The 14171-nt window shown below is 43.1% G+C and overlaps 1 protein-coding gene across 1 annotated transcript in view; it reads left to right on the top strand.

The window, feature by feature from the left end:
• The window catches only part of grm8b (glutamate receptor, metabotropic 8b), a 102461-nt gene that overhangs the window by 31198 nt on the left and 57092 nt on the right, over nt 1-14171 (top strand). The window contains exon 3 of the mRNA XM_030427089.1: nt 5685-5901. Within this exon, the coding sequence (XP_030282949.1) occupies nt 5685-5901 (217 nt within the window). The remainder of the gene's footprint in view (nt 1-5684; nt 5902-14171) is intronic.

The raw sequence follows: 14171 nt of genomic DNA, 5'->3' as shown, positions 1-14171 counted from the left end.
TCGATCGTGTCAGAGGTCAAAGTGGACGGTTCGATGTTGGGACACAACAACCTTCAGTCTGAAGCAAACACAGTACAGTTATAACTATTTAAAACTATGATCCGTTTTAAACTCCTTTGGTTTCTCACTGTTTTACCTAGGTGTTCACTTGTTGTCTCTCCGGTTGTGTGAACTCAATAATCTGCAAACACTTTATTGTGTTACTCTGTCGTCTGAAACAGTTCAGAGACGCCTGCAGTCTCTTCGTTCACGAGTCGCTCCAAGAAAAAAAAAAAACCAACAGAAGTTTATTTGCCTCCTCTGATGCTGACGGAGGATCTGTTTCTGTTCTAATCACACGCTGAACTGCAGTTCACCTTCTTTCGTCCGCTGAGCTTCAAAAAGACCGAACGCCACCAGAGACGCGTGACCTCGTCTGATGTCAGGCTCGTTACACAGGAGAGTGTTTTCACTTTCTGTCTGGTTTCCTATCAGAAGCCTCTGAGGAGCCGATTTCATTTAAAGGGCTTCACACACGATCCTTTGTTTCCTCAGCTGTTGAATGAAGGTTGTGACAACCAATCGGGAGAGTTTCCAGTGTCAGAGTGAGAAAATGTGGTGTTAAAGCTAAAAAGACAAGTCCAGTTGCGTACGATATATCACTGGATCGATGAAGGACCTTCATCAACATGATGTTATTTCACTCAATTTACATAGTGGTATGGTAATATACATGAGTTTAGTTTGTCCCTCTTTCTCTTGTCACAACTCTGTGTGTGCTCCGGTTAGGTTTAGGCACACAAACCACTTGGTTAGGGTTAAAAAAACATCATGATTTAACTTAAAATAACCTGTTTTGTTTGCCACGAACACGGATAGAAATCGGGATGGCAGGTGTATGAACTGCTGTAACATCGCTGCCTCCACCAGCTCCACATCCTGATGTAAAAATCAGCAAATAAGCACTTAATGTGAACGTGATATGTCACGTTTGCTGCAGAAGTCGACCTTGGACTGTTTCTGTGGTATTCTATCCTGGCGACTGGGCTGTGATCAGAGTTCCTGTGGTGAGAACATGGACGCTCTTTGGTGTCGAGTCGAGGTCAGAACAGGAAAAAATCACAAAATCTTTTGCCAGAAGGTCGTCTTTTATTTAACGACACTGACCTCCATCATCCTGGTGCCTCATAATGGCTTCTGAAACCCCTGAAACTCTCCCGAATGTTAATGTTGGTAAAATAATGTCGTCCTGATCTTTAAAGGCAGAACTAAATATGAGTCACTGCAGGTCAGGACTGATTTCTGACTCTGATAAATACAAACCACGTCCTGTCGGCTGACCCTGGGTCAGTTTTATATGGGGCATTTTATGAAATAATCGTACTCGGAGGTGACGGCGTGCAGAATAAACTCCTCTTAGAGAATTATTGGGAAATTAGGGCCAGAGAGCTTAAAAACAGCACGTCTTCCTTCTTTGAGGCAGTTAGATGTTTACTTAAAGAAGGAAACTGAGTTCTGAGTTTTGTCCTTTGCATCAGAGGCTATTCTGCGCTGTAGTGAGTCACTCTGACTTCTCCCTGAATTCAATTTGATCCCAGTGAGAGAGAAACATTAAGAGAAACAGAGCAGTGACAGCAGGAGTCATGTAGGATTTTACCTTGAGGGCGAAGCTGTTTATTTGTCCGGGAAAGAGACGGATGACAGTAAATAGAGCTTAACTTTAAATAAAACAATCAGAGCGCGGAGTGAACCATGATGGACGTGCGCTGTCACCTCAGATGGATTTCCTCTTTCATCGTGCAGTCGGGCAGAAAGCTTGAGGCTGTCGCAAGGATGATGAGCATCAATCACTGTCACAGGGAAACACCCTGAGACGGCAGAAAAACGGCAAACCTGCTCTGAGGTGAAGAGGTGTGAACATGTCCACTCACAGGAACCTCTCCTCGCTGTGAGGCCGGGTCTGATGCAGCTCGCCGGCTCTCAAAGTAAAGGTCTGGTGTCAGGGGGGGTAATGAACGCTGTCAGGACACCATCTATCAGCGCGCTGCTCGCCCGCCGGGAGGTGACAAGTCCATCAGCAGCCGCTGTTGCTTCACGGTGGGTCCAGGTCCGGATCACTTCAGCTGTTTTTATCTTACCGAGACCTTCAGCCTCTTCAGTCTCCTCCACACTGCAGACACACCTCCAGCTTTACATGCAGAGTGGAGAAATTAGTATCAAACAATTCAACGTAAATCAACTTGGTTAAAGATTTCATTTAAAATCTAAATCCTCTAAAAGTCTGCTTCTGTTGCACTTCTTCATATTTTGTTGTTCTGTGTTGTCAAGTGTTGGTACTCAAGGTGAGTCTGGTTCTCAAGACCACTTTTACAAGGTCTCGCTCTCATCTCGGTATCGACCGCACGTTTTACTCGATCTTGTCTCGGACAAAAACGACTCTGGACTTCAATGAAGAGTCACCCAGAAAACATGACACTTCTGTTGGGTTGATCGAAAAAAAAAGTGTTTTTATATAATTCACCTCTAAATGCTTTTCATCATTTTATCAAGACATTTCTCTTGGTTCACTCATACATACATACAAATATGGCCAAGAGGTGAATAAAGAGCTGTTTATTTGTCATTTGGATCAGTTGAGACGAGACTTGGTCTCAATACACTCTGGTCTTGGTCGTGACTTGTTCTCGGATTAGCTGTAACACAGTTGTTCGACTGTGTTTTAGTTATTTTTTCATAGAAAAGGTTGATGAATTTGTGTTTTCTGCGTGCTTGCAGGCACTCGATCACCTGCGTTCTGCTGATTTTAACAACCTCCCTCTAAAATTCGCTTCTGAAAACGTAATTAAATGAAAGTTATTGAGTTTTTAACCAAATCTTTAAAATGATGGTGTTTTGAACTCCCGTCCTTTTTTAAAATTTTACAGTAAACGTTGGCGTTGTGAAAGCGAAAGCAGCACACTGAAGACCCACAGCGAGGTTTTTCGAGCTGCTGATTGCACCATTGTGAGGATGGAGATGTGAATGTGCTGCGAGTCGATCGGCAGGGTGTCCAATTAGGCTGCTAATTAAAATTGCAGTCCTCCAGTCGTGGCAGGGATTCCTTCAGAAGCCACCAGCAGGGCACACGTTTGATTTCTGCCTGAGAGTCTCTCTGCAATTTATTTAATAACACATTTGTAACTCAGTGCATCTATAGCAAACCGCTCATTTCACAACCATTACTGCTGTAATATGATGTCAATTTTCTTACCCACAAAGCTCGAATCATTATGTTGTTTTTTTCCCCTCCGTGATTATTCGATGTGACGCACTGCGGAGCAGACATCTCATTGGTCACCTTGATTTGGAGCGTTTCCAATCAGCCGAGGTCAGACTGCATTAATCATACGATAACATGCATGTTCACTCCACACGTTCCAATCACAGGATGGAAAAAAACACGCTGTGATGTTGTTCAGGAAGAGGTCAGCGGTGATGTATCGTTTACATTAAATTGGATAAATCCCTGAGAAACAGCGGTGCGGATCCTTCTGAGACAGGCAGGCAGATAATAAGAGCAGCTGATGTGTTTTAATGGAGCTGCAGCTGACTGAGCATCAAAAACCGATGCTGCTGTTTTTTCGGCCCACAATGCATCATTAATGCTAATGGAAGGTCCGATCGGTTCCCCAGCAGCTGCAGTTACTTAACGCTTCCGAGCCGTCACACAGAACCAACGTCTGAATGCTTTCATGCTGTTTCTTTGATTACAGAAATGATTTCAGTCATTATTACAATACTCTCATGTCAGACTTTAGTTTCTGTTCGAAACAATCAGTGGAAAAGTTTAGTTTAGTTTTAGTTTCATTTTCCAACTGATAGAAACACAAATACACTGTAGGGTAGACAATTAATTTAACTTAATGCTTTCTAGCTTCAGAAAAACAAATCAAACAAACAAACAAACAAACACAACAGGACCGAACAGGCGCAGGCTGAAGCTTATTACACCGACCCTTTTAACATTAATTATATTTTGTCAGCTGCCTTTGAATTATACGGAGCAATAAAAGAAAATAACAGCAACTAAGAGTATTCACATTTTTAAATACACTCTGGTGTTCATACTTCTGTTTTATATTTGTTAATCATCTTGTGTTTAAATATATATATTTATATAGATATATATTTTTCTCCTCGCAACAAAAACGAGACTCAGAGCGAGGAGATTGAGCTGTTTACACCGTGTTTCTTATCAACTGCTCTTTCAAATATAATCATTCCAAAACTTCGTGGTCATTATTTAAATCACAAGGACAAATATTGTTTTTGTGCCTAAACCAATCCGTCACCATTTTGTAAGTTCAGAAAACATGTTTGTGTTTCATCCTGTAGATGAAGAGTCAGATGTACGTGTTGGTCTGTAGGGCGTCTACAAACGTCATGTTCTGTCAGTTAATTTGGACTCGCGTCGAGAAGAAAACATGAATCTCTGAAGTGCTCAGTTATAAGCAGCCATCAGATTAACAGTAAACATCCATTCAAGTCTCTAAAATGTAGAAAACTCAGCGGAGCATCAGAACCTCTGTGCTGTTTCTTTGTGTTCAGTCCAGGAAGAAATAAACTTCAGCCGCAGTCTGATGGTTCTACCTGCAGCCCTCTGATAGCGTCAGCCCTCAGACAGATTTGTATTTACAGTACAGGCCTTTAATTTGCTGCCTGTCGCCGGGCGAGTCGGGCTGAGTGACATTTGTATTGCTGTCAGGCCCTCGGCTGTCTGTCTTCTTCCCTCGTCCGCTGTGAATCCTGATGAGGCGTCCGGCGGCGCTCGGTCCAAACACGCCGGCCTCTGACTGAAGTGAAATCAATCAGCCCTTCAATCCTTCTCTAAAGGACCATTATCCAGCCCCGACGGGCCTGTCGGTGTGTCCGCTGCTGGATCTATGACCCGGCCCGCCTCTCTAATTCACACAGCAGAGCTCGCTAACTCAGCTCTGACAGGAAGCTGAACAACGGGAAGCCGAGGAAGGTCAGGATTTAAGGTTCAAGCTCGATCTGTTTAAATCTCAACCAATATACTGCAGGATGTCCGAGGAGTGACATGAACAACTTTAAACATCTCACTGGATGCACTTCAACAAACCAGCTGCTCCGGATGGTTTCCGGCTTCCTGCCTTCAGTTAGAAAAACTTTAGACGTTTAAAATGCACAATAAATGTTGTTTTCCAATCCTGTTTTATAAAATGAACCTGCCAAATGTTCAGTGACACGGTATTGAACTTGTTCCACATCACTGTGATCATCTAGTCACGTGATTAAAGGAAAAGTACGACATGGAAAATACGTTTGTTCACTCTTTTATTATATGAATGCATTTACGTCTAAAGGAGCAATTTGTAAGATATGTACTAGAACAATGAAAAGTGGGAAGAAAACATCACAGTTAACGTTATTTGGAAGACGTTTCTTGCCTGATAGCCCTCTGTAGGTTTAGCTAGGAGATGTTAAAACAGTGAGTACACTACTTTATACTTGGATATAAAGTTTCTCTTTTACTGAACTAAGACAAGCTTAACTGCCTCATCAACTCGCTGGAAACTGTCAAGGTGTCCCTGTCCTGAGAAATCGGGTTTGAACTTGCGGTCCAATCGCTGTTGGATCGTTCAAAATGTCTTCCGGTACGTACGGTATAGCTGTCTAACATTAACCCCTCCGTGTCTCCACAGATTCCTCAGATCAGCTACGCCTCGACGGCTCCAGAGCTCAGCGACAACACGCGCTACGACTTCTTCTCCCGCGTGGTTCCTCCGGACTCCTACCAGGCTCAGGCCATGCTGGACATCGTCACCGCGATGGGCTGGAACTACGTCTCCACACTTGCCTCCGAGGGCAACTACGGAGAGAGCGGCGTCGAGGCCTTCGTCCAGATCTCGAGAGAATCAGGTAGGAGACCTCGAGAGCTGGATGTTTGCTTCCAAAACTTTGTGATGAGATGTTGAGAGTTTGTTTTACTCTGGAGATCAAATAAAACCCTGCAAGTATCTCCTCCTGTGATAATAACTGCAGAGTGCTGCAGGATGAACAGCCTCTGTGGTTTCTGCGCTGCCGGTTGTAAAGCTCGCTGTACATCCTGCTCGCTGTGCGTTGATGAGGGGGGAGAGGTCGCGTAATTGACTCTTGATGTAATTACAGCAGAAGTCGGCGATGTTTTCTCCTCGGCAGGTCGATGTGTGGTAATCAGACCCGGCTCTCCCTGATTGAAATGTTATCGCAGCGAGACGAGCTCGGACATTAATTAGATTCTACAAGACGTGTTGAACATCACGAGCGTTACATGTTGGAGATCGGCACCATGTGTGTATGTGTGTGTGTGTGTGTGTGTGTGTGTGTGTGTGTTTATGTGTCAGTACAGTTCAGGGTTAGAAGCTGTTTTTCTTCTCTCACTTGTATGACGAGGCATTAAGTGACTATCATAAGAAAAAAACGATCAACAAAACACATTTCAGCCGAGAGGAGCGTGCTGTTATATGGGTTTTGTGGATATCTTATCTTTTTCATCAGTTATGGCTTTGGCTACAAGTATGAGAGTATGAGAATTTCTTACTGTGGCCTCTGACGTAGACGTTCACAGCAACCAAAAAGCCAAGAAGGCGTTGTGAAGCCAGACACTCCGGCGGGATTTGAACCTAGTGCTTTCATCAAAAGTGATGGACTGCAAAAGGTGTAATCTTTATGATTAGGACTGGGCGATGTATTTTACGATATTTGTGAGAGTTTCTATTGACCGTCCCTCCAACATCGCTACAGTGCGCTACAATAGACGTTTAGCCACTGGGGGTTGTATGAGGTATCAGCGTGTTACCTGCAGTAGATGACCCTTCAGAAACAGTACTGAGTTAGAATCAGTACTGCTGAAGCTTTAACAGCAGCAAGACGTATTTTAGCCACCTAAAATGTCTTGAACGTTGCTGTCTAACAGCCTTTTCTTTTGGCTCTACATTCCGCTTCTGTGTATGAATACCGACGTTGTGCATTTGAGGGAATGTAGTGCCAAAGTAAAAGGCTGTTTGAGGCTTCTTTTCAGTGGCTAAAATACCATAGTAGTAAAATGCTCTGCCTCCTGTCCATGCTACGTGCTGCTTCTCCCCACAGGGTGAAAGCTGACGATCATCTACTGCAGATGAAACACCGACTGGTGATAAGTACCTCATACAACCACACATCAAAAGACCTGAACTATCCCTTTAATCCTCTGGGTCTTAGCTTCCTTGTCTGTGGGAGTTTGCGTTGGTTCTGCAGGTGAAACATCCAGTATCGGTTCGGGCTCTTGTGTCAAACACAGTTGAGATGTCAGGAGTTTTGTTTCAGTAACACAGAGTGTATCAGGATGTATCGGTGTATTGATTATATACTGTATATCTGAGCTCTAATGAGCCTCGTGCTGCAGCTCACGTTTCCTCTTCCACACTCTTCCACACCAGCTTCTCCAGCACGACTTCAGCTTACAGTATTAAAAAACACAAACACAACAACATGGGTAATAAAATTAGATGTTTCCTCTCCCGCCCACCTCGCCCGCCCGCTCGCTCCCTCCATCACCGTGAGCTGCTGTAATACCTGCATATTTACCTGTGCCTGCGAAACACTGCTGTAATCTGTGTGTAAATGGCAACAGCAGCAATAATCATGAAGAATGGCTGCGATCGAGGCGTTTAAAGGCTTCAGATTAATAACGAGACGCTGTGCACGGAGCATCTGTGGCTCCTCTGTGGGATCAATGGGCTTTCATCTCTGCTGCCGCTGCTGTCTCTGCGCACACACACACACACACACACACACACACACACACACACACACACACACACACACACACACACACTGCTGCACAAGGGAATGGCTTCATTAGCAGCCCGAATATGTATTTATATCAACAGGAGAGAGGTCTGATGGTATGAAGCTGCTCTCAGCTGCTGCAGGAACCACAGACTGCACAGTCACCATGATCACAGGAAGTATTGATTAGAGCGGATAGCTGATTAGCTTCTAATGAGCAGATTTTGGAGAAGCACGTCATCACTGAATATGCAGTTGTTGTGATTAAATTAACTCAGACTTTATCTCAACCCGGCATAAACCGACTCATTAGGACGACTTTTTAAGAATCTGTGTTTAAGCTCCCGGTGTGAAACAGCCTCTTTGTGAATCTGTAATAATTAGCCTCATAACTGTTTTCTCATCGCAGCTGTTTGAAGAACATCATTTTTACACATCAAAGTGTGCTGACAGGTGTTGGGGCGTACACCTTTAACTTTAGTGTCTCCAGATCGAGTTGTGTGAGCTGTGGCTGAAGAAAATAATGTGGAGGTGTTGAGTTAGAAAGAAGTGATCTGACTAGACCTCTGTTGAAGCTCCTTGCCTCGCCTATACTAGCATAACACATCCATTTCTCCAACCAGACTGTCAGCAGTCAAGGTGCATCATGGGAAACGTAGGTGCCAGACTGTGAAGAAGAAGAGTGTATGATTAAAAAGAACATCTTTGGTTCTGTTTGCATGGATTTTGATCAGTGGCGGACTACACAGCTCTGTTGAGTGTCTGTCGAAGGAGGTCTGATTGTTTTGAAGTTCCTGCTCATCTTTCTGGACGCATCGGACAGTTGCGCCTTCAATGTCTAATGTGTAAGTAAGATGTCAACAGAATTCAAAGGTAGCTCCGAAAATAGGGTTCAGCCCATTGATAGCTCTCCTTGGCTGTGGCTAACTAGCGGAGGTGATTCACTGTGGCTCTGACCGGGACGAGGAGGAGTTATGTGGAGCCAGAATATTTTTCACATCCTAGTCTTGAACTGAATTTTTATTTTCCACCACAGCAAATGCCAAACCAAGACTGTGTTGGAGAGTTTTGTTTAGTTTTAGTCGAGTTTGAATGAAGTGTGTTTCACGATGAGTTGAAGAGGGAAACTTGAATTCAGAGGGTGTGCGGTTGTATGTCCTTTCTTGACATTTTGTGATTTTATTTTTTTAATTTATGACACTAAAAGCTACGAGATCTGCCAGCTGAAACTACGGAGGCTATCAAACTTTTCCCTCTTGAAGGACAAAGTGATATTCTGTGGCACCACGGGATGGGCCTAGGTAGTTGGCATGCCAACTTCAGTAGACATCTCTGCAACAGACTATATAGACGTCTTTGATAATACTTTGATAATGACCCTTTGAGGGGTTAAAGCAGATGTGCATGTAGCAGCCGTAGCTACAGAGGAGGCTCCGGTTGCTCCAGCGATTCCACCAAACTGGTTTCTCTTGCTGCAGATTGCACAAAGTGAAGGAGACATGAATCAACATGAAGAAAAAAACATACATCAAACAGAGATCTGAAAACCCTCTGTTCACTTCAGCCCTCGCTCTCTATCACACTGGACGACAGACTGGTAACACGGTTGCTATGGGGATAACAATTAAAACACAATATGGCCTGAAAGGATGAAATCCGCACTTGAGTATACATTTAAGTACTCGTGCTTTCCTTTTCACGCAAATTTAGACTTCTACCCCACCACATCTCAAAAGAAAACATGTCGTTTTTACTCCACTACATTTATCTGACAGCTTTAGTTACTGGTTACTTTTACTCATACCCTTCCTGTCCAGTGAAAAACCAAGAGGAATGAGAAAAGGAAAGGAAGGAGGTAGAAGACGGAAGAATGAGATTAAATAATAGAATGAGTCAAGAAATGTGATGTAGTGGATGAAGAAGGACGTAGAAGAGAAATTAGTAAGACAAGAGGTGGAGGAGAGACTACACCTCTGCTGTATCTCCCAGCATCCTCTGATGATGTCACCTGTGTAAGTTTGATGATCCAGCTGCTGAGAAGTGAACAGATGTTGCTGATGTTCCTCATCTGAGGCCCAAAGAGACGTGCGGCTGATGACTGCAACATCATTCAGGATCGCTGCCTCCATGACAACAGCTGCAGATCTCTTTGCTGCGAGCCAAGCGGATTGGGGACAGATGGATAAAAATGTTGTGATTGCCCCTCTGAGTCGAGCTCGTCAGCAGGTTAAGGTGCGTGTTAACCTGCAGGGGGCGGAGCTCTGAGACAGCTGACACCTGGACCGAGCCTCTTTGCTATCTCTGATGTCACCGCAAGGTCCAGTGGGATGCTTGGAGGTCGTTTAATCTCGACAAACGATTGTCCACTCGACTGTAAGAGGACTGAAAATGCAATGAAAGAAAAGTGGGAGGGCGTTAATCAGAGGCTAAGCTACATGGCTAACTGAGCTAATGGCAGCAGTTACTCAGGTTGTATGATTTTAACAGGTGGCCATTTTCACATATTGCACGTTTGATGCAGAAATGTTGCGTCTTCTAAACATTTGAGCATGTTTACTGGACAGAAAATGAAGCGTATCCACAAAACAAACCTGCATTAAAACCAAGAAACTAATTAATAATTCGTCATGATTATTATTTGATTTATTAGGTGTTTTTTGTCATGTTATTAAAGTTTCTAAATACAGACAACATTAAATCCTCCCACATCTTGATTCTCTCCAGTGGAGCATCATTTTGTTCCCGCTCACCTCTTTTTCATCCTCCAGATGACAATCAGCTGCTTCAGAGCTTCGACCTGGTTCATAATCAATCGTTAACACCTGGTCCAAAGCTCCGCGGCGGCTCGTTTCTCCAAGCTGCAGTATTCCTCGTGGTTTGTTTCTGTAATGAGCCCAGGTGGGTTGACTTGTAGGTGGCTCTTTCCACCAGGCTGAGCCGTGCTGAGCCGCTCTGTGCCGAGCCAGCTGGCAGATGACAGCAGAGTTTCCCAGAGAGCAGAGTCGGTGACCTCTTTGGCAGAGAGAAGCTGGCTCTGATTAAAGGAGCATTTACATAATATCACTGCAGAAAGACCTGACTCCCCCCAATCCCCCCATCCCACTTCAGCTGCATTATGTAGAAAATATCAAAATGTCTTTAAATAATCATTTCCTCGGCTGGATAATCCTATCAACCATAGATTAAATATCCTTTCTGTCCGTTTGCCTTTGAAGTCTTTGAATTCTCTCTGCCGTCAGCTGCAGGGTTTTTCCTCCGAGGTCTGAACTCCAGGAGGCATCGACCTCCTGCGGGCTCGGGCTGAGTCACCGCCGCCACCTCAAACACTGATAGCGACACTTTCAGCTGCTTTATGTTGGGTTTGTCATAATGAACACAGGCAGGTGACAGAGAAAGATGATCACACAGCTCCGTCACTGTGAAACACTTTACATCTTGACCTCTTTTAGTCTGCATAGATGAGCCTTTTTAATTTTGGAGCTTGTGTGACTCGTGCTCAGTCCCCGCGGGGTCCCCAGCCCTGTGTTTACCTTTCAGAAAGGGCCAAGTGGAGCCACAGGTGTGATAATGGTTACTCAAGATTTGCAATTTTTGGGGTTGATATTGATATTAGGGATTAAAAGAATCCCATATATTGTTATATCAAACTCAGGGTCGACCGGTTTGGCTTTTCAGGGATAAAACCGATTCTTAGAAATCAAGGGGAAACCAATATCTGGGACCGATATTAATTTGCTGTGAAAATGAACCTCTTTGTGTTGTTGTGCACTGCAGTATACAAGGCATAATTAAGTAGTATTAATGCAATATTAAAAGGGAGTTTTAGGTATCAATAACAATTAATGATTATCAGGCATAATTATTAATTAAGAAAAATTATATGATCCAATTTACATTAGATCACCTGATGGCACCATTATGTTGGACCTTGCCTCATACGGGGCACCAATGTTATGATTGATTCCAGTGTGGTGCCTCACACGGAGCACCATTTTCATTGTTTAATCGTCATTTGTATGAATTTTTATTGATTTAATTTTAATAATTATTATTTATGATTTATTTATTATTGAGTGCAATTTTCCTATTATAACTGGATCTTTAAAGCACCAAGAGTCAGAAACTATGACCTTATGTTAGAATGTGGCTTGCTCTCTATCTTTAAAAGATCAAATGTGTTAAAAATGGTACTTACAAAAACAGACTGGAAATGACTCACTAAACAAAAGTATTTTAACTCATAATTGATAAGATAATTGAAAAGATACTGAGATTAAAAAGTATGAAACCACCCGTGCAGGTTTGCTCACATGCAGCTTGGACAAACTGTGTTCCAGCCTTGAGGGGGGAGGTGAGGAAACGATGCCTTCTGGGTAATCCTGTGAAATGTAAAAATACTCTTTCCTGGACTTCTCTAACTCACGTCACAACTCTTTCCTCTAATGGGAGCTCATATAATATGATGGCTAGATGGATCCAGAAGTGGGGTTGGAGTGTAACACACAGTTCGCATTCAAGAAGTCAGTTCTCTTCATCTGAGGGAAATTTTTCTTTTCACCTTTTCACTTTGTAGAAAAAACATCCTGAAGAGAACAGCAGGAACCACACTGGAGGAATAAAATGGCTTCCGGATACGTTCAGGGACCCGCTGTCAGCTGGGAAAACTCCCACTGATGTCTTTTTCTGTCTATGAAAGTCTCACACTGTGCAGACTCAACACACAGGTTTCTGTTCTGAACCAGGAGAAAGTGAAGAAACTGTTGGAAAGAAACAGGGTGACAGAAAGAGAGAGAGAGAGAGAGAGAATCGTCGTTATTTGGGTTATTGTTCCTGCGATGCCGACAGATCTGCAGTCACTCTGCTGGACCAGACATTCAACTCTCACCTGGTTTAAATCATATGGAGGAAAAGTCCTCACACCTGCTGCAAAATGACACAAATGTATATCGACATAAATGAGTCACTGTCTAACTGCTGTTCAGCTGAGATCTTCCCTGGACCAGGATCTTCCTGCACTCTCAATGTGAGCTCTGGGCCAACTCATATTTGAACTCATATCAGACCGTTTCGTTGCTCTGCTGCCTCTGAATCTCACATTCTGCTCTGCAGCTGTTGATTATATGTTCATATTAGAAAACCTACAAGCAAGTGTTGGTTTGAAAAGCTGCAGTGGCGTCTTGGCTTGGCTTTAGTTTTTTTGTTGTCGTCTTGGGGCTGAACAATTCATGACAATCAGAGCGACTTCTGGCCGGAGGAGCTTTCTGAGGAGTTCAAAAGTTTAAGACCTGGAATCATGAGAACCACAGAACAATGAAGGAATTACATTGATTACGTCATCGGTTATACAACCGTCAACAAGAGGCATCATTCATGGGCGAATCTAAGGGACAAAACAAGATTTTGAGCTCTGTCTGCGCTAAACTTTCTTAAAAAACAGGCTGATGTTGTCTGTATTTTTAATCTAAGAGAAATGAATTAAGACTTTACTATTTGAGACTTTTTATATTTCAGTTTTATTAGGAACAAAAAAGAATCGTGTAGCAGTTTTTAACATTCAGATTTTAGCCTCTGGAGTCTGAACATGTTTCATTAATAGCAGCATAACTTGATTTAAAAAACGTGTTGAGACACCATGTTGTAAAGTGCTGAAGTGCAGCTTCACACTGTATCTCATTTATGTCTCTCAACGAAAAGTGAAAAGTGTGAGTTATTAATATTTTTAGCAGACTTCAGCAGCGCGGAAACAAGTGAGAGTAAGATCACAAATATTTTGAGTGAAGCAAACTTGTACTGAAAGGAGCCAGATGAAGTGGATCTTACCCGGATACCTCCTCAACCACCTCCTCTGGATGAATTTTCTGTGCATGTCCAGTAAGCAGGAGAACCCCGGCCGGACCCAGAAAACACTGGAGAGAAAATTAATTGCATCTCAATACATGTAACGACTCAAAAGTGTTGCAGAGGAGAGGGACGTCTGGAAAAATGATGCATTTGTAACTTTTCTACAGGCATTTTTCTTGTATTTTGGCTTCTAGGCAGCTGGCAAGTTCACAAATACGCGGAACCGTTGTTTGGATCTGAACTACTCTGAGTTACTGTAAGTACGTTTGTGCTGAATCACAGATGAGTTAAAACTGAATGTTGAAACTTTAGGTTTGTTAAAGTTTAATTTTCTATTTTTCCTCTAGTTGCTTATGCTCTTTTTTGGTTGAGGCTCAAAAACCACTTGGTTAGGATTTAAGAAAAAACATCACGGTTTGGCTTTAAATACCTGCTTTGGTCACCACAATCATGGATGTAGATGGTCTGATTTACCATAAAAATAGAAAGCTGGAAATATCCCCCAGGTGTCCTTTAATAGCCACTGGTGTATCTGTTTT

The sequence above is a fragment of the Sparus aurata genome, chromosome 8 (assembly GCF_900880675.1).
Source record: "Sparus aurata chromosome 8, fSpaAur1.1, whole genome shotgun sequence".
Lineage (NCBI taxonomy): Eukaryota > Metazoa > Chordata > Actinopteri > Spariformes > Sparidae > Sparus > Sparus aurata.
Note: the sequence above shows the minus strand (reverse complement) of the source record. Positions and strands in the feature narration are given on the sequence as shown.